The sequence below is a fragment of the Neolamprologus multifasciatus genome, chromosome 9, assembly GCF_963576455.1.
Source record: "Neolamprologus multifasciatus chromosome 9, fNeoMul1.2, whole genome shotgun sequence".
Classification (NCBI taxonomy): Eukaryota; Metazoa; Chordata; class Actinopteri; order Cichliformes; family Cichlidae; genus Neolamprologus; species Neolamprologus multifasciatus.
The window spans coordinates 24,676,773-24,700,105 of record NC_140447.1 but is presented as its reverse complement, the minus strand read 5'-3'; the positions used below and the strand labels follow the sequence as shown (position 1 = coordinate 24,700,105).

Below are 23,333 nucleotides of genomic sequence, written 5' to 3'. Positions count from 1 at the left end.
GACTTCCAAAAAGTTCATTTTTTGTCTTGTCAGTGGACAGAATATTTTCCTAAAAGTTTTGGGAATCATGATGGGTTTTTGGGGGGGGGTAAATGTGTTCTTTTTTGTTCAGCAGTAATTTCTGCCTTGGAAGTCTCTCATGGATGCTATTTTTGTCCAGACTTTTTTTTTGTAACTGTATCAGCAACTTTTGACCTTATCGTACAATATTGTACGAACGGGATAATTATATTGTACGAACGGGATAATTATATTGTACGAACGTGATAATTATGTATATTGTAATAACGTGATATTATGTTGTTCAAACGTGAAAAGTATATTGTACAAACATGATAGTATATTGTACAAACAGGAAAAGTATCTTGTTAGAACAATAAACCTTTCACGTTATAACGTGATACACTTCTATTTTTCTTTTGCCTGGGTGGCAGCTCTACGCTTTCGTAGTATTCTACTAGTATGTGTGCTTGATTTTTACAAGAACTGGGTTTGCTTAAATAAAGCAGGGATGTGTCATGTAAGAGTCAGGGCAGGATTGAATGTTACCTTGACTTAATGTGGTTTAAAAACAGAAAGTAGTATTAGTGAGAGTCCAGTCCATGTCAGGTTCAGGGTATTGTTTTAACACAAAACAGCAGGGCTGTTTTTAGTAGTTTAAAAGCTTTCAAAGTTAAGTAAATGTTTTAAACATGAGTGTTTTGTAAAAAGAATTTAACTTTCAGTGGTACGGGGGGAAGACACCATGTATACACAATACCTGCTTTTTTGTAATTGTTTGCATTGTTTTACTTTATTTTACTTGAGAAAATCTCTGCTGCTTGGTGTTTTTGTTTCGGAAAGCAAACAGGTTGTTTGTCGCACCTGTTCACTTGTTACACCTGTTCTTCTGGTGTCACGTAACAAATTCCCGTGGGACTCAGGTGCTGCTTCTTCTCAGTGCTATGTAACAAGAATGCAAATATTTGAAATATATCCAAAGACGGGACTCCAGAATATTGTTAAAGAAAAATCACAGTAAACTCTCATCTAAGACAACGGACGGTTAAACCAACGAGAAGAAAAGAAGATCAAACCGTAGAAAATAATCTTTTGTTTTGTTATCTAAAAATTGAATAAATAAAACAAAACAAAACCAAAAAAACCTTGCCAAATAAACGCATGCCATCTTCCACTTTCAGATAGGTGTTCATTCGGTGCTCTTTTCGTGTCGTTTATTAAAGTAAATAAGTCTGTCTTACCTGAGCTGTCCACAAGTGTCCGGTCAGTTGGAGGCTTGCATAAAGTGAATGTCTCCAGCTCTGCGGGAAAACACGGGCTCGCCTTTACGTTACGTCACGCGAAGCAGAGCTTTTACTTTCTCGGCAGAAAGTACAAGTCGTGTGCTTTATGTGGAAGGACCGTGACAATTGTGCATCTTGGTTCATGGTTATTGCAGCTTTTGATGATTTGATGCAATGACAGGGCAAGGCTCCGTCTTTTGCAAAACATAAAATCAATAATAATAAAGCAAAATATGCTAATTGTCTTGCTGTGTCAGTGTAGTAAAGGATCCATTCAGACCCCACAGGGTTGATGTTGTCAGCTCTGATTCGCTTCTTCCTCATAATGGAGTTTACTTTTATGTATTTTGAATTGTTCAACACGCTTATGTATGCTGATTACGGAAGTGTGAGGCTCGTCAGTATGTCACCCGGAAACAGGAAGTATAGAGTTGCCATGGATACCGTGAGTACTGTCGTACTGTGATGGGAAACTACATTTAATAAGCCGTTATTTATTTTATTATTTATTTATAACACATATCAAGAAATGAGCGAGATTTGCGTCATTTTTATCTGCGTCCTAAACTCCAGCCTTCTAGGTTCTTCTAATTCTAGGTTTAAAAAAAGAAGAAAGGAAAAAAAAAAAACAATCGTGAGGCATAAATATAGTGAATGAAAATGTTCTTCATAATGAAAAAAAACTCCATCTCACTCTAGTAAAAATGACTAAAATAAAAAAAGAAATTCTTCAGGACCAGTTTAATCCTCTAAACCAGTTTTCATGCTGTATTTGTTAATATAACTTTATTCTGATTTTAACCACATAAGTAGATTTTTAACTAGCCAAGTAAGACAGGGTAATGACACCCATTCAAACCTTTACTCTGATCAGCTCTGATCATTACAAAAGTAATGATACTAAGTAGTATCTGTCATATACTGGGTTATGTTAGTGCCTACATTGAGCCGTGGGGTATTGTGGATTTACGCCATATGATATGCTTTTGCGGCAGGGCTGTCTAGTAGTTTATTCCTAGCTGTCGTACCCGTTGTTGTGTTGTTCTAAGTGATGGATGCTGAGCACATGTTCAGTAAAGCAAGGTTATAAGGAACTCTACCGAGTGGTCATTCTACAGTATCCTTTGTGTTTTCATTTATTCATTTAGCTCTTCTGGTGTTTTACTTGTTGAAATTCATGCTCCGCGAACAGCTTCACTTTCCAAATTAGTTCTTCCCAACTAATAATGGAAGAGAAAACAAAAGATGGGCCAGAAAAGAAAGTAGTTCTTTTCAGGAGAAAAAATAGAAAAATCAAAGGAATTAAAATTCATCAGATCCTTTTGGTTTACTGTGCAACTTATCCTACAATTTCATTCTGTTTTATTCTGTAGGATTAAGTCATATAAAAGAGTCGAGAATAAAAATGTACATTCCTGTTTTTAAAAGATACAATCTTTAATATGATAATAATTCATGGTGCTAATTATTTAACTGAATTTCAGCATACGTCTCAGGTTTTCTGCATTTTTAAGAAAAGTTACTGTAGAAAATGAAAGCAATCTGTCAGCATGGCTCTTTGACATTTAATATATTGAATCAATTTATAAAACTACAGGAAAAAGTTCCGGTAGTTCACATGGTGGAAAAACAGGAACCTTTGGCCAATGATGAGGTCTTCATCAGTAGGAACCCTCCTTCACGTTTTCCAAAGCCTTTCTTTCTGTGGGCTGCTTCTGGACCCTGAGCATCTGGTTTGCCACCCTAATTATGACTTTTGTTATAAAACAGGAAAATCTACAAACTTTGGCTGTAAATTACAAGAGCAGTAAGTTTTTTGTGTCAGTTATTTATAATTTGTTTATTTCTGCAACTATTTATGCTTCATATTGTTTGCAGCACATGAACTGCTGGAATCACAGATTCTCGATTTCTATTTAAACTTCTTGGAATGAGGCAGAATTTTATATCCTGAAGGCATCAAAATTAAGAAACATTTGTCTACGATCCCTGTCAGTTTCACCCCATCTGTTTAAAGCAGGAAAGTAAGCCAAGAGATCATTGTATATTCCTGAGCTTTGAAGCTGGTGTTGCATTACAACAGCTGTCATGATTGTTGTGATTTAAATCAGGCTGTTGTAATATTTCAACGTGATGCAAGCATACAAATCTGAAGAGCAACACAACGCTTTGATAAAAACATATGCGATTTATTGTAATAAATATATTTGTTTGGACAAAAAAAAAATCTGGTCTATTATTCTTCCCAGATGTTTTCTGAGAATAATAACAATGACGCCAAAGAGACGAGGGTCTAAATAAAGGTTATTTATTTCCAGTGTTTGTTGAGGGGAGGAGGTGATGTTGGGCCCATGTTTTTCTGTAAACACGGGCGAGATGTTCACTCTTCAGCAAACATTGTCTCATGCAGTTTCAAACATAATTTTTTTTCTCCCAGCTTTTTAAAGCACCCGTTCCATTTTACTGCAAAACCCGGGGGGGGTGGAAAACTGAAATAAAACTATAATGAAACATTACCGCGATAAAAATCTGATGTTGCTCCGATGCTGCTGTGAGTTTAACTAAAAACAGGATAAAATCTGGAATGCCTGTGAGGTTAAAAGAAAAAAAAAACAACCCTCCTTGTGTTTCCAACCATCCATAAAAACAGTTTAAAAACAAAACAAATAAAAGAGGCACTTTTTTTTCGTATGTAAAAACTCACTTTTTGGACTATACCTTCACAAAACTACTGTACCAAGCATTACATACTGTAGTATCAGCTTTTATTACTGTTTTCTCAGTCTTTTATTTCATAAAACTATAATAATCCCCCAGTTCCTCAAGCTAATATCTGGCTGTTGTGAGTGTGCTGTGAAAATACAAAATAAAACAACAAGAAACATAAAAAGAAAAAAATTAACTTCCCACAGCACTCAGCTCAGAAAGCAGCCCTCAGTTACTTCCACGTACTTCAAGTACAGCCGAGAAAAACACAGACATGCCGTTTTGAAAGACATTATTGTCACAAGCAACTCATGTTAGTCCAAAAAGTGTAATACATTCTTCATACCGCTCCAAAGAGGAAGAACTGAGTCATGATTCCTTATTAAAAAAAACTCTTGCACCTGCTTTCTTCAGTAATACTGGAGTTGACCCTTATATTTGTCATCGTGTCCTATTAAAGTCAGATTCTTGCACTCGTTGGGTTCGATCTTACAGGAGAAAAGTCTGTGTTAGACATCTCTTCAGTCGAATTCCAGTAACAATCATAATAAGTATGTACAGTAGATACATAAAGTATACTTTGTAGAAAAAATATTGTGCAGTAACCTCAGCTAAAATACCCACATTCATACACGTACACATTCATCCCGGTTTTGTTTTTTGTTTTCCGTTTCACAGATACTGGTAGAACCGTGAGCGGACAACTTGCGCTCCAGAGAGTTTGTGTGGGTGAGCGTCGTCCCCTAAGGAGCCTTTGTTTTTGCTTTGCAGCCCTCTGCCGTTAATGTGCTCCCCGGCTGGAGGCTGAGCCCCAGGGGAATCCGAAGGCGGTGGAGGTCTTTCGGGAGGTCTTTCTTCATGCACTTCTGCGTGATCATCCTCAGGCACCGCTTTGGGCGCAACCTCGACGCTTGGCTCGGGGCCTCTGCTTTGCTCGGAGCCTCTGCTTTGCTCCCTCGCAATCCAGTCCCGAATGGATAAGTCCTGAGAGGAGCATCTAGGCTTCAGGGGTTCTAGAGCTGAGAGTTCGGCCGCCTGGTCCACCCCACCCTGCTCCCGCCAGTCGTTGATGATTGCCAGCTCTGCGAAGTCTCTCTGCCCGCCCATGGTGTGCCTCCGTCGGATGTTCTTTTTCTTACTGCGACCGTCGGGAGATCGGTTCTTCTGAGTAAACATGTCATCAGCGGACGTTCGTAGCCTAAACTTGAGCCTCTCTGTGATCTTAAGGTGCCAGGCTGGTTCGGATCGCTCCGACTCACTGCGCGAAGAAGAGCTGAGGCTGCTCGTGGATCGTCCCTTTTTCATCACCTCCAGGACTCGAGACAACCGGCTGGAAGACTCCGCCCTGCCCTCGCTTCGCTCCCCGCTGCCAGCAGCCCCTTCGACTGATGATTCACTGTCTGTTTTCTGTTTCAGGGACCACCTTCTTGAGAGGGTATCGCATTCGATCATGCGGTGTGTTGGGAAGAGCCGCCGTGCTTCCAGTTTTGGTGAGGTGCCCCCTTCGATAGCACTGCCCCCTTTGGCTTCTGCCTTTTCTTGACTTTGCGCTGGGCAGGGTGTGGACTGGCTGCTGCCGCCGCCTGGAGCGAAAACTGGAAAGTCGCTCTCGCTGTCTGTCTCCATCGGTCGTCCCTCGCTGATGAGCTCACTGCGCTCATCATCTGCCTCCTCGCCACCCTGCAGCTCTGGACTCAGCGCGCTTGACTCCGCTCCAGTCAGGAACGTGATAGAGGAGGTGGTGGAGTAGTCAGAGGTGATAGAGCTCACCTCTGCGCCAGCGGACGCCCCTGCACCTGCTCCCAGAGCGGCTCCTGCTGGCAGATCAGGGGACACTCCCGCAATCCACTTTTTCGGTCTGGATCGTGGCACTGATGCTCCAGAGCTCATGGTCCCAAGGTCTGAGGTGTTTTCATCAAGCTGGGACGGAGGGTCTGACAATGAGGATTTTCCCTGAGGAGCTGTTTGGTAGCTGATGTTGGGAGAGTTGGAAATCTTTGGGGAAGGTAAAGGTGAAGGCGAGGAGCGTCTGGGGGTAATCTTCTCCCTCAGGAATAAAGAGTTTCGGTGCTCTCTCTTAGCTTTAGGTGTGAGCTCCACTGTCCTCCCGTTCTCCTTCCTCTCTTCTGTCCGTGCTTGCTGCTTCGTGCTGGGTTTGGTGTTAGGGCTGGGACGAGTCTCGCCCTGTGCCTCGGTCTGCTGGTTTGGCTTCTGGCCAAGGATTTCCTTCTTGAGGAATACAGAATCCAGATCATCGTCTGAGCTGCTAGGCTGCGGCTTCTCCCTTGACTTCTTTCTTTTGCGGCTGGCTACAGCAAAGATGGAGGAGACCAGGAGGTCTCTGCTGCACTGATCCTTCCCTGAGGAACCCTGCACAGAGGAGAGGGGAACAGAAAGAGAGAGCACAAGAAGAACAAAATGAGCACTGCTGAATCTAAGAAACACAAAAGACAACACAGAAACATTTAACCCCAATCCCCTTCCTCAAGTCTGTACTCCACCTGTTCCCATGAAGCACCAGACAAACAAGTAGACAGAAAGAGGGACATTAGCAGCATCATAAACAGGGAGCACAGTACTGATTCATGCCGGCTTTAAAGCAGAAGCAGCAGCAGCAGCACAGCATGAACTGAAGCGCGGCTGAAGCTGAAGAGGAGGAGCCGGGAACAGCAGTGCAATGATGGAAAGCATCTGCCTTTTTTTTCCCTCCTACATCCTAACAAGCTGTTGAACACTCCCAAGTTCCTCAGCCACAAGTTTTAAATTCAGGGTGTCCCCAAGAAGGACTTCTATGAACCTTTAAAATCACGAAAGACTTGATGCACAGCAGCCTTTATGGCTCCAACTCGCTAACCATCTAACCATGGAAATTGTTTTGTTTTCACTGTGGATGTGAGGGTCAAATTATGTGTGGTCACAGCACTGAGAATACACGATGGGCCTCAATCACTTGTATGTCCAGACAAATGTTCTGAATTACCATCAGATTCATAGTGAACTTTTTTGTTATTGACTAGGACAAAGATTTTCCCAGAAGCTACCGAGAAAGCAATGAAGTTGCTGTAAAACGGAACACTTGCAAAATGCAAAAAAGGAAGACTTTCGTGAATGAAAGCCGGAAGCGGCACACCTCCTCCTCGGGTAAACTGAGAGAGCTGGGCTGCAATAACAGATGCAGAGCCCTTTGAACCACAACTAGAAGAAAATGAAAGAAGCAGGTGGAGGACAGGGACCACGTGATCCTTTAATTTTTGTGAATGAGGCCCAGTGTGTAGCAACAGATGAGTGAAAACTGTTCACAGTGAGGTCTGTGGGTTTTTCGAAGTACAAAATCCCTGCACCCTGTGACAGCAGTCGTGCATGTTTTCAAATGCCAAATAGAACAAATTTTGTGGTCAGTCATTTGTTTAAGTTTTGTGTTTACAATCTTTCTTTCTGATCTCTGGTATTTAACACCAAATTATCCTTTTAATGTTCCTTATTTTTTGACAGGCTGTCTTTGAACCATAAAACAAAGTCCAGCACCACATCTGTCTCTTAATGAGAACATTGCAGATGTTGCTGTTTAATTTCTTATATGTATTCTAGTAGTGTTGTGAGTACCACAGATTAGTCTTTTTCACTGTTCGGGAATAAGGCAGAAAATCAGAACAAGTAAACAAGATGCTGCTCTAAATTAAATTAGGTGAAAATGCCTTAAGCGGTAAGTTTATATCATCTGTTCTCTTCCTACCTCCTCTCATCCCACACCATCAGACACTGGAGACACACACTCACCTTTGATTTAGCTGAGTCACTAGTTGGGGAATCTGTAGGTAAAAGAGAAAAAGAGAGACACGTTAGATGATTTAACAACACAGGTGAGCACACAGAGGGGGTTAAACGTGTGGAAATGAGTGTGACAGGAAACAAAGGAGGAGAAAGAACCATGTTGATGAGAAGAAGCATGATGAAAAACACCAGACGAGACCGATGAGAGGTGAGAGCAAACACAAGCGGACAACAGGCCATGCTGCACACGGGGACAGATGAGCTCAGCGTTACACTCAGGTCCACGTCTGTATGTGTGACATGTGACATGACATGTGACATGACATTGTTTCCTAATTAAGTGTAGACCAGAGGGTGTCAGAAAACCCACAGAAGATGCTGACGGCTATTTCCATCAAAGCTCCTCTCGGTGATTCTGAGTGCAACTTTTGCAATGAACAGCAGCGGGGCAGATGATGTGCCATGCAACACGAGGATGGTGATCGATTTGTTATCCAGGAATGAAGCCGCGGCCCTGTGGTAGCATTTTCTGATTGGAAAAAAAAAAATTGGTAGTGGCCACACATGAGGATTTCTCCTGATACTTTCAACAATTTCTTGGGCTGCACTGTAATAATTATGAACAAATGCTTCTATTGTAATTGTCACTGCAAGTGTCAACCTCTCACGTGTCTTAATCTCTGTGGTTTGTGCTACTTTTCAGATCATCCAACTAGGTTTTAAAAAGTTTCTTTAGGTTAAGAAACACTTGAGTTTACTATCATTTTCAAAGCCATGAAGAGGTGAAACTGTCCAAAAAGCATGTAATTTGTTACTGTATCATTCACATGCTAGAATATCAGCTAGGAGCACTGCACATTAATGTTGATTGCCTCCTGATGACACAGTAACTGCTAGCTAGCTACAACCCATAGACTGTATATAAAAAATGCAAGAGCCACCAAAAAGGCTTCTATTACCTGTACTTTTAAAATAGCAAGCACAGACTGAGATTGCTTCTTTAAAAAGTCAGTGTTCAGCTGATGTTCATACAGTAAATTATGATTTCATGTAGCGTAAAATGGACAATAGAGAGTCTGGCTTCATTTTGACTGACTGGTCACTATTTTATGAGTGGGCAGTATTTTCAGTTCCTCAGTGAGATCCAAACCTCTCGTCATGTCAAGTTTAAGGTGAAAGTCTAAATTCCCAGCTCATGTTTTACACAGAACTTTAAAAGTCAACAGTTATTCTCACAGTGGTTGCTTCCATCTTTTACATACAGTCTATGATAAAAACACAGTATATAGAGATTTTGGAGACATGTCGTCATAGCTTCTTTTTTCTGACTAAGATTTGTTTGCCAGAAAGGAGATAAACACATAATAAACAAAGTTGCAAATAATTTGAATGATCTGAATATTCTTTTTCTGATTTTCCAGATATTGCAATAATGTTGTCATGAAGCTTTTTAGCACAAATATTTGTACAGTGACAATCTAATGATGTGACAGCCCTTTTCCTAGCCATGTTTTTTTGTAACTGTCAACCTTATTTAAAAAAAAGCCTCAAATTAAACTTCAGTATTAAAATACCAAATATGGTTTAAGCTTCTAACTGGAGATCAATGTTACCGATCCATTTCTGTCAAAACAGGTTGATACCAAATTTGCCAATGAAGCAATGTGAGATGATATGAGGTCTCAGACACGTTGACACAGTGATGACAAAAAACATCTATGGAAGAAACCAAATAAAGAAAAAAAGAAATGAAGGTGACGGGGGGGTCACAGAGGGGCTAGCTATATGAGAAGAGAGGACACTACATGAGAATGAGTGTGTCAGCAAGGAAAACCTATAATCAGTCCTCACCTGCTCTGCAATCTGTCACTCATAGCGTCCCTTAGCTAAAATTTGTGTTTGTGACATAGCCAAGCCCCCCTATACACCCCTTACAATACAGATGGAGGCACAATATGCAGGTGCACACTGACCAGTGACGTAGAAACCGTACCATGCTATCTCTCCTGTTGGCAAGCTTGCGAGACAGTGAGGAGAGACAGCGGAGAGCCTTTCAGACAGTAGCACCGGCCTGTGTTAGGTATACTCTGATAGAAAACCGGACGCCGTACAGTACCGTGTTGCCGCTTCGCTTCCCCTTTTCATCAAGCTTTCTTTGATTAACTTTTTTGTTTGTTTGTTTGTTTTGTTTTCTTCTCTCTCTTTGGCATTTCTTAATAGAGCTGCGGGTTCCTGCAGACTAGGCAGCTACACTGCGGGCAACAATCCTCCTTCTTCCTACAGTTCCAGCTGTCCATCACAGACATTATAGAGTCCATCAGTGACATCATGGTGTGATAGACTCCTCCCACTTGGCCTGTGTCAAGATCAGTATGTGTGAATGCTGGGAAAGCCGTTAGGACACCCGACAGAGCCTCACTAGAGACAGAGGAATCAGAGGTCGCCTTTTACTGTAAAAACATCTAGTTCTGGCGTGCCAAAGAACATGCCGTATTAGTGCAACAGTAGGCAGGAAAAAGAGGGGGAAATGGGGGTACCAAAAAGGGAAGAAGGTTGTTTAAAAAGAACTGCTTAAAAGGCTAGCATATACCGAAAAGGAGGAATAGATTTTAAAGCAAATGAAGGAGGGAGGCAATTTTTTGCATCCTTTTGGGGATGCAAAAAATTGCCCACTGAATCCCACACAGGGATTTGGACCGGCCCGTTCTCATATCTGGGCTGTCAGATAATGCCGTTTTGTCAAAGCTGCTGGCATGTCTCAGCAGAAGGTGTCCTTTCGCACTAGAGTGCATAACACGCCGGGTTATAGAATCAACGAAACTGATCTTTAAAGAGGTGTAAACTTAACCAGGGAATAAAAATTAAGACAATCCATGATTTTTCCCTGTGCACAAAACTTAATTCCCCAGAAAGGTTTCGGCCTTCCCAGAATTGGAATAAAGATGTTTTTTTACCAGGTGGGGTTTCATTTACAGAAGTTAAGTTCTTGAAATGGTCAGAATTAAGATGAAAATTCGGACTTTTGTTATGTAATATGTGGCCCCCAAAATCCCAGTTTGAGGTGATAAAAAGTCTTCTAAGCTCAAAACAGGATGCGAACCACAGTCGCATCAACCACAATAATCGTGCTGTTAAGCTTGTAACTTCTGACACTGCCACCCTTACCGATGTCCTAATTCCTAACACCTAATAAGTTAATAGAACTGCAAAAGCAGGGCCAAAAGACACCTGACAAAAGGGCATTATGTAACGTCCCAGAATGAGAATTCATTGTTTGGACTCAGTGTTAGCCATTCTTCCTAATGGCAACAGCCAAAGGAGCAAAAGGGGAAGCTTGGCCTGGGGAAGAAGCAGCATCATCAACATTTGTTTCTAATCTTAAACACAACCGGTCCGTCCCAGCTTTGACCACAGTGCTCAGCGGTGAAAGGGTAGAGAAAGGTTAACCCACCACAGAGTTGGCCTGCCAAAATGCAGCGTGTTACCTGATACTTCACCCTGCGATGTGCCCGTACGGCCGATGTTGGTAAGCAGGTGATCGATGTTGGGGAGGGGCTGAGACTCCACTGCACTTTCCTCCTGGGACACAGTCTGAAGGGAGGAAGGAGAAGTTAATGATTTGATTTGGGTATCTTTCATCATAAAAGGTAAAATAGTTTTTCGCTGGTTTGTTAATTTTCTTCATTCAACGTCCAATCAAAAAGCAGGTCAACTTCATAGCAATGTTCAGTGAATGCAGCTCGGTGTTGGGCACCTCATTCTTCCATTAACTTTGCTGTTGTAACTGTGAACTCTCCTTTGAAAGAACACATACTTAACTTCTTGGGTGCTGCATAAGTTAGTTGAAACCAATTTTCAAACATGTACTCTGAACAACATCAGGAGAATTGCACTTCTAAAGCTGTCCTTTCTCACATGTAGCACACAGCACATGGGAAATACTCGGAAACACCACAAGGGACAGTGGTGTTGCTACTAGAGTGTTTTAGTTGGGGTAGGAAGAATTGCTGCAGTTGTACTGTTACTTCTTTTCACACTGATGAGGTTCCACATTTCAACCAATAGGAGAACGGAGCATTTCAAAGATGAAAGTGTTTCTTTTAGGAAAATCATGGTGGGCATATTCTGCAGGATGCAACTGAAAATCACATCCAATAGCCACAGAATGGCACCAGCGATTTTTGGTGGTGGAAGAAAAAAACCACTAAAGTTTTGTCCTACCACTTTTTGCTTTTCTACTTGATTTAGCAGCACCCACAAACCCTCCTTTCCCTTGCAGTCTGCCTCTTTTCTTCACCTTTGGAAAACCTCTAAGCAATAAATACCTTGGCTGAGCCACGTCCATCTGGTTTTTTGTTACTTCCCTCCTTCCTAACAGAGCTGGGTAGTAACACCAATCATGTTTTTGAACTGCAATGTTTTTGTTTTCACTGAGTAAAAACTGATCAATGCTTTCGAACTGATTCAGTATTTTTTCTCTTTGCCATCTACATTTTTTGCCAACTCACTTCACCAAAACTGCCTTTTTTGTTTTAGTATTTAGAGAAGAAAACAATGTTATTGTAGTAACGTCTGTACCCACCACTGGCTCTCCATTTCCATCTTCAGTGAAGAACCAATCGTACTGCAAGACACAAAATAAACGTGAGAAAATAAAAATTTGCGTGCATGTTTGAATCAGTGACCCAACACTGAAACTCACATTTTGAATGAGGGTCTCCACTATCTTGTACTGGTCGGGCATGTGCGTCACCATATGGGTCATGTTGTCCTCGGTGGTGCGCACCAGGGTGGGGCCGAACACGATGGCCAGGTTCCTCGGTTCCATCTGACATTTTTAAAAAAAGTTGTTTTTTCTGTTTTTTGTTTGTCTCCAAACTGAGTAACTCAGAACAGAGTGGTCTACATAATTGTATAAATAAGACTACAGACAAGAACAAAAATATGTAAACAACAAAAGCAACAATGACAACAACAACAAATACCTTATTTTTCTCAGAGTTGTCAGCCACAGTTTTCAGGTGAGCTGAGAGGAACTTGAGGGTCTCGTAATGATGAGCCGGTAACTCGTGAAGCTGTAAGGAAAAGAGAAATTACACAAAACACAAATTGAATATTTGTGTTTCTTGCATTTTTTGTTGCATTTTGTGCAATTTTAATGAGGTTAAATGTTACAAAACTACTTCTACTCACCAGTCTCTTCAGCACTTTGAGTCTCTCCACTGGGTCCTCTATCCTGTTGGCCTCTATAAAATCTGTGTACCTCTCTGCAGGATGAAAAAAGAAGAAGTAAAAGTACTTTAACAGATGACAGTTCTCCTTTTTAACCACTAGATGGCAAGAAGAATCAACTTACCATTGGTGAACAGGGGCTCGGGGAGTTTCCGAAAGAAGGACTTGAGTAAACTACTGATCACATTGAGGTCCCTCCATTTCTGCACAAAAACACAATTAATTTAGCAAAAGGCTCGTTTGGGAAAACAAGTGTGATGGTTTTCTGCAGCTTCCACTGCTGCTGCATAATGTTTGTGATCCAGAAATACAAGCTTACCCAGCTTCTGCAATAAATAGATATGACATTTTAAAGATTGTTAAAAGCCCCATCACTGGCCAGAGTACAAAGATGTAGGAAAGAGACCTGTCAGTCTGCAGCTTTTAAAAATACTCCAGGCCATTAGGGAAACGCACTTCAAGGAGAGTTTAATTAAAGCAGCAGCAGATCAATGAGAGGACACTCACATCGTCTTGGATGTCGATATCATTCATGCCCTTGTTATTGAGCTCCTCCTGCATGTTGGAGATCGCAGCATTGTTTCCAGGAACTCTGTAAATGCCCGTGTACTCCAGCCCCCTCTCTTCCACCAGCTTACAGCAAACCTCCACAATCAGAGGCACAAACTGAAACACAGAGGAATGAGGACCGTGGTTTAAAAGGCCCATCCCAGACCAGAACACTGGGTTTGTGCACTTAATAATACCAGCCCGAACCTTGTTGTTCTGTGCAGGCGGACAGTCGTCCAGTCTCACTCCAAACGTGACTCCAGGAGATGGCTTCTTCTCGAAAGGTTTCCTCATCAGTCCTGGGATGCCCTTTCGCCATGTCCCTTTATCCTTGGGAGGGCTGGTGTCATCTGCACACACAGGACAACACACAGGATACCGTGAATAGTAGCTTCTAATTACAACATGTCTGAGAATGATAAGTTAAGGATAAGTAGTAAAATCCAATAACTCCTTTTATATGATTGATGTTTAGCTACTGCGTGTAAATCCTGAGCACTTCTGCTTTTATTCTTATCTGGATCCAAATGCTGTCAAATACAGGATTTATTAAGCGCAGAATGGATTCGACTGTCAGGATTATCGTGATGCTCCAGATATGAATACAGAACTATACTGACTGCTTTCTTGCAGTCTTCTTGCCACTCTAATACCTTTAGTACTGCTACACTGAGCAGTTTCTGGCACAAGGTGCAACAATCTTCAAGTTTATTACCTTTAACAGGCGCGAAGCAAGCTCTACGGGTGTTGTACTTGAGGCACAGCTCATTGAACGTGTACTTACTTGCATTAAAGTAACATTAACTGTAAAACAATGAGTTATTACTTCCAGAAGTGATACCTCCCATCATCATCATCAAAACACCTTCAACGCACTGTGCAGTTTGCTCTGTGAGCATTTATGATTCATTTCCTTTAACCATTTGTACCCCTTTAAAAACAGCCTGTAAGAGTTTAACTACAAAGCATTGTATTAACCATATAGTCACGCTGCCTGATCTAAATATGTAAAGGCTGCATAAAGCAGAGGCACCGTGTACTCAAAATGAAAACCAGTGATCAAACTGCCACCCTTCTGATTTGTAGATGACCTACTCTGCCTCCTGAGCTACAGCCACCCCAGTAAATGTTTATATACTACTTATACATAACAAATGAAGGAAGCATTAGTATTTAATTTTATTATTTATCAGATATAAAATGTTCTTTCTTTTCATACCTTTGTGCATGTTCTTCCTCTCCTGCTCAGCTTTGGGTGAGTGTGGGCTTGTTGCTTTGGTCTCTCCTTTCCCTCCCAGCAGCGTCTGCCTTAGCGACTGGCGTGAAGTTCTGGGAGACGGCTCCGTCTTGATGCCAGTCGGGCTGCATGAGACATGGACACGAAACTTTCAGAGCTTTCCCATGAGCTATGAGACACTTCCCTTCCCCGCTCACCTGCTTTCATCTCACCCTTACCTCATCAAGGTGTTGTACTCTTTGATCTTCCTGCTGATGAGGTCGTGGCTAGTGAAGTCGGCATTCTAAAAAAAGGGAAGACGGAAAAAACGACAGAGCATGATATGAGACGTGATAACAAATGTTTACGGGAATCTGGTGCAATTGTGTCCTTCAGCCCGGCCTTACAGACTATGACAGATCGTTATATAACCTGCAGCTCTCAGGTAGCACAGGGAGGACTGTTAGAACAAAACATTTGGCTGGTTAGGTCCTCAAAAGAGTTTATATTTCAAATACGGGGAAATGTACCTACTTTGTTCTTCATTTCATCTCCAAAATGTCACAAAACATTCCAAAAAGTTTCATCCAACCAAAACTCAAAGAGATTCAGTTTATTCAGTTTTAGTCACATAAATGTTACCCAGAAGTCCAGAAAAAGAAATGAACACAGCGAGTCCTGCTGACAGAAATCTGCAGATGAACACACAAATTCAGCTATTTTATTGTCCCTGTGCAACTGAAATGTAACTGTGTCATCCTTAACTGGAACATTTATTTTGAAATCCCGCATATTTAAAACAAATAATTAGAACTAGAATAAGCACAATAATAAACACCATGGAGTCACAAGCTGGCGTACTCCTAGTCCTGATCCCAAGCTCGGCTAAATGGGAGGATTGCGTCACGAAACTAGAATAAAATCTGTGCTAAATCAAATATGCGGATCTATCCACTGGGGCGACCCCCTGGGAAATAAGGGAGCAGCCGACAGTACCAAGAATCACATGAATGTTTACAATCGAAAGAACGCGGAAAGAGCACAATTGAGGAAACAAGTGAATACAAATTTGAAGAAAAACTAACTGGTGTGGGGAGTTTTGATGAAACGCCATGCGGAAACTCTGCATTTCTGTAGCAAAGATTGTCGCTGCCTCAGTGGCTTTTAGAAAGCCCCAAATTATTAGAAAATATCAATAACTGAGCGGAAAATTAGAGCAGCACTGTATGTGAGAGAAGAGGGTGGCTTATGGATCACTAATTGGGTATTTTCCATTAATATTTTAATTCAATAACTTGAGTAAAAATATTCCAACAGCTCATCTGTTTAAGAAGAAAGTTGTAAATCTTTGTTTAGATTAGAGCTGTACAACACATGTTCTCGCTGAATCTGGAAGCTGTTTACTGTGCTAAACATTATGAATTCTGTCCGTCTTTTATGTCTGTGAAGGTTCTCAGTCATCCAGGTCATCGTAGTCAAAGGAGCTTGCAAAGAAAAGCGTCTGGACTTCTTTAAGTTACTTGAAGACGTTTCACCTCTCATCCGAGAGGCTTCTTCAGTTCTAAGGTCAAATGGTGGAGAGTCCCAGATATAACCCTAGTGGGAGTGTCCCCCCACAGAGGGACAAAAGGACCCCCTGATGATCCTCTAATCGCCTGAGCCAAGGTGTGGAACTGGGTGTGGGTCCCAATTCTCTGACCTCAGGAATTCGCATGATAAGGTGGGGCCAGGTTTCACAATGAAATCACCCGAAACTCTGGCTGATTGGGACCCACACCCAGTTCCACACCTTGGCTCAGGCAATTAGAGGATCATCAGGGGGTCCTTTTGTCCCTCTGTGGGGGGACACTCCCACTAGGGTTATATCTGGGACTCTCCACCATTTGACCTTAGAACTGAAGAAGCCTCTCGGATGAGAGGTGAAACGTCTTCAAGTAACTTAAAGAAGTCCAGACGCTTTTCTTTGCAAGCTCCTTTGTCCGTCTTTTACAATTTATATAAATCAAATTCCTGTTTATCTGCTTTTTAAACCCCCAGTGTACTCGCATATGTCAGCCTGTAACCCATGCACTGTACTTCATAAAGTTTCAACAAATAAACAGATCTCACAGCTATGGGTTGAGGAAAATGTCTAAACTTGCCTCGCAAGAAGGTTACATGCTTTAAAAGCTTTGCTCAATCAAAGGAGATGAAAGCTAATGCGCATGAAAGCCCCCGAGGACACTCTTCCTGAGAACTACTGAGCTGCAAGCTGCCAAATATATCAGTAAAAATCGTAAAATTAAAAATGCCAAACCGCTTATTCAACCCGTGACGAACATGATAATATTGGTATCTGTTTTGATGACGTTATCACATCTGAACACATTATGAAAGTTTGGGTCTTGTGACTGCTTTTTGTATAATGACTGTCCCAACAGTTTGAACCCAAGACTCGCACCTCGTCATCCAAGTTGCTGTTCTCCTGTATGACTCTGATCCAGGCCAGCATGTCCTCCCGGTCCTCAGCCTGGAACAGGTACTCGCAGTCCGACGTGGTCAGCCTCAGGACGTTCTTCCGCTTCGTGTCGCTGTAGGAGATGTCAATCAGGCAGGACTTGATGCTGATCGGCAGCGGCTCATCCACTGCTTGGCAGTTGGCGTGTGCTTGGCCCTCCTTTTTGTCTTTGTATAGGCAGAGGTAGTTTCCTCTCAACACGGCGTACATCTGTTTCCACGGCCGCATGCCTCCTCCGACACGCTACATAAAACACGTCATGAAGAAGAGAATAGTTTACAAAGCAAAATAGCAGGAATTCAACCAATCTTAAAAGCACTACTATTGCTTTATAATCACTGTGTTGTGGACAATATGAGACAAGAAAATCTAAACTGCTCAAGCAAGTAAAACAAACAGCAGAGGAAATATAGATAAGATATCATCAAGAAGGAGCTGTTATGGTTAATAAACCAAATTTCGAGCAGGTCAACGGATATAAAAGTGCGTGAGGCATGATTTCTGTGGCACTGTGTGGGTTTTAAACAGAGACGGTGCACACCTTGGCCTTTTCTGTATGAAGCTGCTTAAAATGCAGCAATCCCTCCTTGGTGGCGTCACAGAAGACGTCTGATGAGGAATCTCTCCTTGACCCTGAATCATCCGATGACCTGTCCACAGCCTGAAACGGAGACGAAACCAATGCAAACACATGAAAGCCCGAAAGGTTTTCAAGTGCAAGACGAGGCGAAAGTGCACCAGTGATAGACAGTAAATTAAAAACTCCTTTTAAATGAATCATTTACAAAAGCAGCATGACGCAACTCCCACGGCTCTCCCAGTTTTCCACAATTCATTCACATTACGGTGAGAGAAGTTTATAATGTGGGTGTGAAACAAAGGTTGCATAAATATCTGAGCAGGAAACGCTGATAAAACAAAGAGCCGACAGTGAGCTCATAAAAAAACTTACCTTCATAAGACTTTTCAGACCCGGTATCAAGGACCGCCTAGAGGGCAGCAGAAAGTATGAGATGTGTGTGAGAATAAGCGTTTAAAACTACATCAAATAATAAAACCTGCTTCAGTGGGATTGCTTCAAACAAAATGTGCTCGTTCTCTTTGGTTTTGGAGTAAAACAGAACCAAAACAACCTCTGACTTACTGCTTAGGAAAGACAACACCCTCTCTTTCTTAAGAGTGTAAAAGCATTGTGTAAAAGCAAAATTGATCAGTCACAGGAGTAAGCTACCCATAAATCCATCCACTGCCAATAAGCTTTCCAGAAATGTGACCTCACAAGTGATCAGTAAATTGTTTAAACTCTGCACACAGCTGATTGACCCGCATCGGAGTTAAACGCAGAGGTATGTTTCACTTTTTGTGCAGCGCCATGTTTTTACTACTACACTGTAAATAATCTACTAAAACCTGCCTTTGTTTGTCCTGTTTTTTTAATACAAGACTGATAGTGGCTGTTTTCACAAGTTTTTACATGCACTGTTGTGAGAGCATCTTACCCTTTGCCTTCTTCCCGGTAGTTATCGAGGCCTTCATCGTACGACTTGGAGCGCTCAGTTTTAGTACCAGAATCTGACTCAATAATTGTGAGACGGAGAGAATCTATTAAAAGAGGGTCACATAATTATTTGAAACTGTCCCTTTCTGCGCCAAATTCAGCAGCTAACTAACCCTTTGATATGGAAAACACACCTTGGTCATGTGACAGCTGGCGGCGAATGAGAGGGGACGGAGAAGGGGGGCTGGCTGGGATGGTGGTGATGACGGGCGTTCCAGATATCACGGCTGAGGCGGGGATGTGCGCACTCTCCAGGTCGATGCTCGGACTGGACGGTTCATCTGAGGACAGAAAAGAGGAAACTGAGTTCAGCAAGGCAAGAAAATCATAAAACACTCCCCTGAACATGAAGTATAATAGTCAGAATATATCAGCTAAAAGCTTAAACATACTTAAAATAGGATCACATGAACACTCTAGCTGGTTTTAAAAAGTTTCTTAAACAAACTGTAGTAAAATTACAACATGTTAGCTAGGATTTTACCCAAATATTCAACTTTTCATATATTTGACTATTTCACTGGGTGGGTCCCTCGGGTTGGTTGCTTGGCTACAGAGTAAAGTGTCCAACATAAGGACCAGGCTGGCTTTGGAAAACGTAAAATGCGAGCATAAATGATGGACTTTTAATTGTATTTCTAAGTTTCACAGCTTTTTCTACTAATAAAGATCTCCCCCATTTAAATTCATGCTACACCAAAATAATTAAGTTACAGATTTCTGTAGTTTTACACATTTCATTCTTAAAATGTAAGCTCAAAGAGTGCCGCTGACAGGAGATATTCCTCACTTTTATACATGTAACACAACACCTGATCCAGAACTGTAATTAGGATTGGCTTTAAACAACGTGAAAAACTGTGTGCATGTAACCAAAGTAAATGTGCAAACGTATCGTAGCAGTCGTAACCAGATTCCTACTAGCGCCCTGTGCATGGGGCTTGTATTGTAGGGAACCTGGTAGCTCACCTGGTAGAGCAGATGGTCAGAACCTGCATGCAAAACGGTCACTGGCCAGCTTTGCATAGAGTCAAACTTGCTACTTTCTAGTTTTTCACTGAAGTCCATCTCTTATAAATTATGCAAAGATTCAGTGAAAGTTGTATTTAAATTAGGAACTTCATCATAGATTTCCACTAAGTTTATAATAAGATTTTAAAAGATTGTTTAAAATCACTATTATATTAGGGTGAGAAGTAAAGAACAACATTTGCAAAACTAATATGAATAAAAGTCAATGATTTATACAGCATAAGAAAAAACATCGAAGACAAAAATCATCATGAAGTTAATAAACTACTGTGATTCAATCAGGCTTGTCACAAATGGCAGGCACATCTATGAGTACAGACACAGGCCACTTATTGTTATGAAGCAGCCTGAGACCGAGGCTCAGAAAAGACAGACATGGTGATGATTCAGGAAGACCTGACAACAAATCAATAATTACATTAAGTCCTCAAAAGTTCACAATTCAGTTTCAAACTGTTCAAGTCAAAAACATGAGGCTCTTCCAGTGTATGACAGAGGTTGCACAACCACAGGAAAGTGAATACTATTAATGGTACACGGCCATAAAGTGTGCAGATAAGCTGACGCTGTCACTTAAAGGGAAGAGAGCTGTGACAAACCAACAATTCCAACCATGGCATAATCATGATCCAAATATGTATTTTCCCAACACGGTTAATCTGCTGGCGATGCTAATCATACCACACCTTTGAAATGTATTCAACTTAACTCAATAGGAGCCATAATACTGCAAATTAGAGCAACATTAACCAAGGTCTACGTCATGTCTGCTGTCTCAACTTGAATAAACATTGCAGCGAACAGCAATAAAAAGCAGCGATAAGACGTATGGAGAGAAGACTACATGATGCAGACAGAGACTCAGTCAGTCAGCTGATAAGCACTTCAGTCCAGATAAGCTGCTACAACCCCTTTCCTTTAAATACACAGATGCAGTACAGTCAGCTTGCATTATATCATCACAGGCGAGACTGTGTCATAACGTGTGATATGCAATATCTGCAAAGCGGCAAACCCTAAAAACAAATTAGGAGACAGGTACAGCGAACAAGTAGATGCAGAAATGAATCTTATCAGCGAATATGGTGATGCAGAAAGTAGGGCGAGACCACACAGCGGATATTGTTACTGAAAGCTCTCTTTATAATAGTGCAGAGCACAAGTAAATGGTTCAACCAGAGACTTCAAACTTGTCAGGTAACCGTGGCACGAGGAGAGAATACCTTTTTCAAATTCTTACAAATTCATCTCCAGAAACGTAACTGTCGCTGTTATTTAACTTGAAAAGTGCCCTGACTACAAAAGACAAACCGCTAAAAAGAACAACAGCGAAAAGATCTAAAAGACACAATTCCCTTGCAAACTGTTTACTTAATTTAACGTGAAACATGTGCTTATTGTAGGGTACAGATTACTGCTGTGAAACCTCTCTTTCCTCAAACCGCAAAGACATCTCCCATGACACTGCAAACCTCATTTCTGCAAGCAAGCCAGATGCCTATTTGCTTTAATCACTTGTTTATATACCTCTAACTCTGTTTCTGGGAAGATGGTGGTAGCCAGCGAGTTTTGACACGTACAATTACAATTTATTTATTTCACTTTCATACATCAAGACTGATTTGGCTTTAAGCAGGAGAACATGCACCTATCCACATCTAGACAACATGTTTGGTGTTTTTTTGTTTCTGGTCAATATAGTAAATACAAGTGTACGTCGTTTCTGTGGGTACAATAAAGTTCTCATAAAACATCTCTACAGATATGACTTTCATATGGTTTTATTTGTGTTTCATGTGGAAAATAACAGCATAAACTCATTAACCTTCCAGATCTGTTCCAATATATTTACCAAAATTGTTAGAATATAGGCACACTACATAAAAGCAAATGGTGACTCCAATTCAGTCAGAACCACTGTAGTGAAAAAAAGCCTGTTACTGTATTTCAGTCTGCAGTAATTCATATTATGCTTCAATCACAACTGAAGTACAAATAAGCCTCTACCGCCTTGTGACTAGGAAAAATCGGTGGTTGCCTGGTAACTGCATTGAATTTCTCTGCTGTCACACACCGATGGCAAGCGATTGGGTCACCACTAATGACTGCAAGGCAATTGGACAGGTTGCCTAATGGGAGGCAACCTGTCTCCAAATAATTGCAGTACAGCTTGGACCGACTGCAATCACTTATAGACAGACTGTCAAAGGCTTACTAATAGCTAATTTATTGATGCAGACAGATTGCCAACACAGCAATCAATTTACAGCAACATACATTTCTGTTTAATGTAAATTTCTCTGCATGCACACAGTTTTTGGATTTTCACCAATTTCTCACAGCTAACCACTAATTATCACAAACAGATTGCACGTTAACGCCAACTTGACCCCAAATTGACTGACAGCTGACTGACTCCACCTTATTGCCGTTTAATTGCCATTGTCGATGCACCAAAGTTGCTTTGAAGACAACAGCTGACTTCCAAGCAACTAGCTCAAAGTCAACAAGATGCCATGTTCATTGCACATGCTGCGGTCTCCAAACATTAGGCAGTATTGCTCTTTTCTGGGGGGTCCCTACCTTCCCATGGTAGGTAGCTCTGTTGTTATCAAGTAACAGGACTGCAAACTGAGCTCAACTTTTTGACTTGTCAGCAATAAAGCTAGTATTTTAAATGAGGCTCATTTCTTCCTCTGAATCTTGGAAATATGTTGTAGTTCTGATTTTCAAAATAAATGCTTGGACTACCAAGTGGATCTACCAAGTAAATACACTGGAGTCTGGGGCAAGTCTGCTGTTGCTTGGAGTAATTTAAAGTGAGAGGAAATGGGATAAATAAACAAACTACCCTCCAACTTTCATAGCAAGATTTACACACTGCCATCAGTTTCTCTAGATTAGCATGAAGTTTAGTCAGAGGGGATCCAACTAACCTAGATCTTGTCTAAAAATTATTACATGTGGATTTTTTATGTTTTGGCACTCATCCATGAGGGACTCTGGGAAAATCAATGCAAGAGGAAAGAGTCCAGCATGCAGGCTCCAGATGCTTCACATCAAGTAAATAACACGTAAACAGTAAATTAATGAGCTTCAAAGTTACTTGTTGGTTGATTTTGTTATCTTTGGGTAAAAACCACGCTAAACCTCTTTCCATCCTCTATTCTCAGCTAAACTAACTCCATGCTGTTGCTTAATATACAGCAGACTGCCATGAGAGTATAAGCAATATCACACTGCCGTCTCATAACATGATAAAAAAAAACCAACCCCAGATTGTTCTGATTTAAGGCACATTACTGCTATAGCACCAAGATCTCCATCTAATCTTGATTGAAATGCTGTGAACGAGACCATGAGATGTGAGGGCTGCCTCTGTGAAGTGCTCCTGGGAGAGGATGTGATTAATCCCTGCAGGTTCTAGGACACCAGACAGACACAAGAGCTGCTCTCAATGGATGGTAATGAGTCATCAATAAAGACACA

The 23,333-nt window shown here is 41.4% G+C and overlaps 1 protein-coding gene across 5 annotated transcripts in view; it reads right to left on the bottom strand.

The window, feature by feature from the left end:
- Window positions 1-83: 83 nt before the first annotated feature.
- arhgap21a (Rho GTPase activating protein 21a) overlaps window positions 84-23,333 on the bottom strand; it is a 103,716-nt gene continuing 80,466 nt past the window's right edge. For 4 of the 5 annotated variants that reach the window (XM_085172117.1, XM_085172114.1, XM_085172115.1 and 1 more), the window contains 18 exons: window positions 18,947-19,093; window positions 18,754-18,856; window positions 18,207-18,243; window positions 17,796-17,915; window positions 17,198-17,497; window positions 14,997-15,061; window positions 14,761-14,903; window positions 13,749-13,891; window positions 13,500-13,658; window positions 13,117-13,195; window positions 12,954-13,027; window positions 12,746-12,835; window positions 12,463-12,588; window positions 12,343-12,384; window positions 11,246-11,351; window positions 7,767-7,798; window positions 1,242-6,359; window positions 84-942 (listed from right to left, as the gene is read on the bottom strand). In XM_085172117.1, the coding sequence (XP_085028243.1) occupies window positions 4,662-6,359; window positions 7,767-7,798; window positions 11,246-11,351; window positions 12,343-12,384; window positions 12,463-12,588; window positions 12,746-12,835; window positions 12,954-13,027; window positions 13,117-13,195; window positions 13,500-13,658; window positions 13,749-13,891; window positions 14,761-14,903; window positions 14,997-15,061; window positions 17,198-17,497; window positions 17,796-17,915; window positions 18,207-18,243; window positions 18,754-18,856; window positions 18,947-19,093 (3,464 nt within the window). In that variant the 3' untranslated portion in view covers window positions 84-942; window positions 1,242-4,661. The remainder of the gene's footprint in view (window positions 943-1,241; window positions 6,360-7,766; window positions 7,799-11,245; window positions 11,352-12,342; window positions 12,385-12,462; window positions 12,589-12,745; window positions 12,836-12,953; window positions 13,028-13,116; window positions 13,196-13,499; window positions 13,659-13,748; window positions 13,892-14,760; window positions 14,904-14,996; window positions 15,062-17,197; window positions 17,498-17,795; window positions 17,916-18,206; window positions 18,244-18,753; window positions 18,857-18,946; window positions 19,094-23,333) is intronic. The other variant, XM_085172116.1, reaches the window with a different exon arrangement.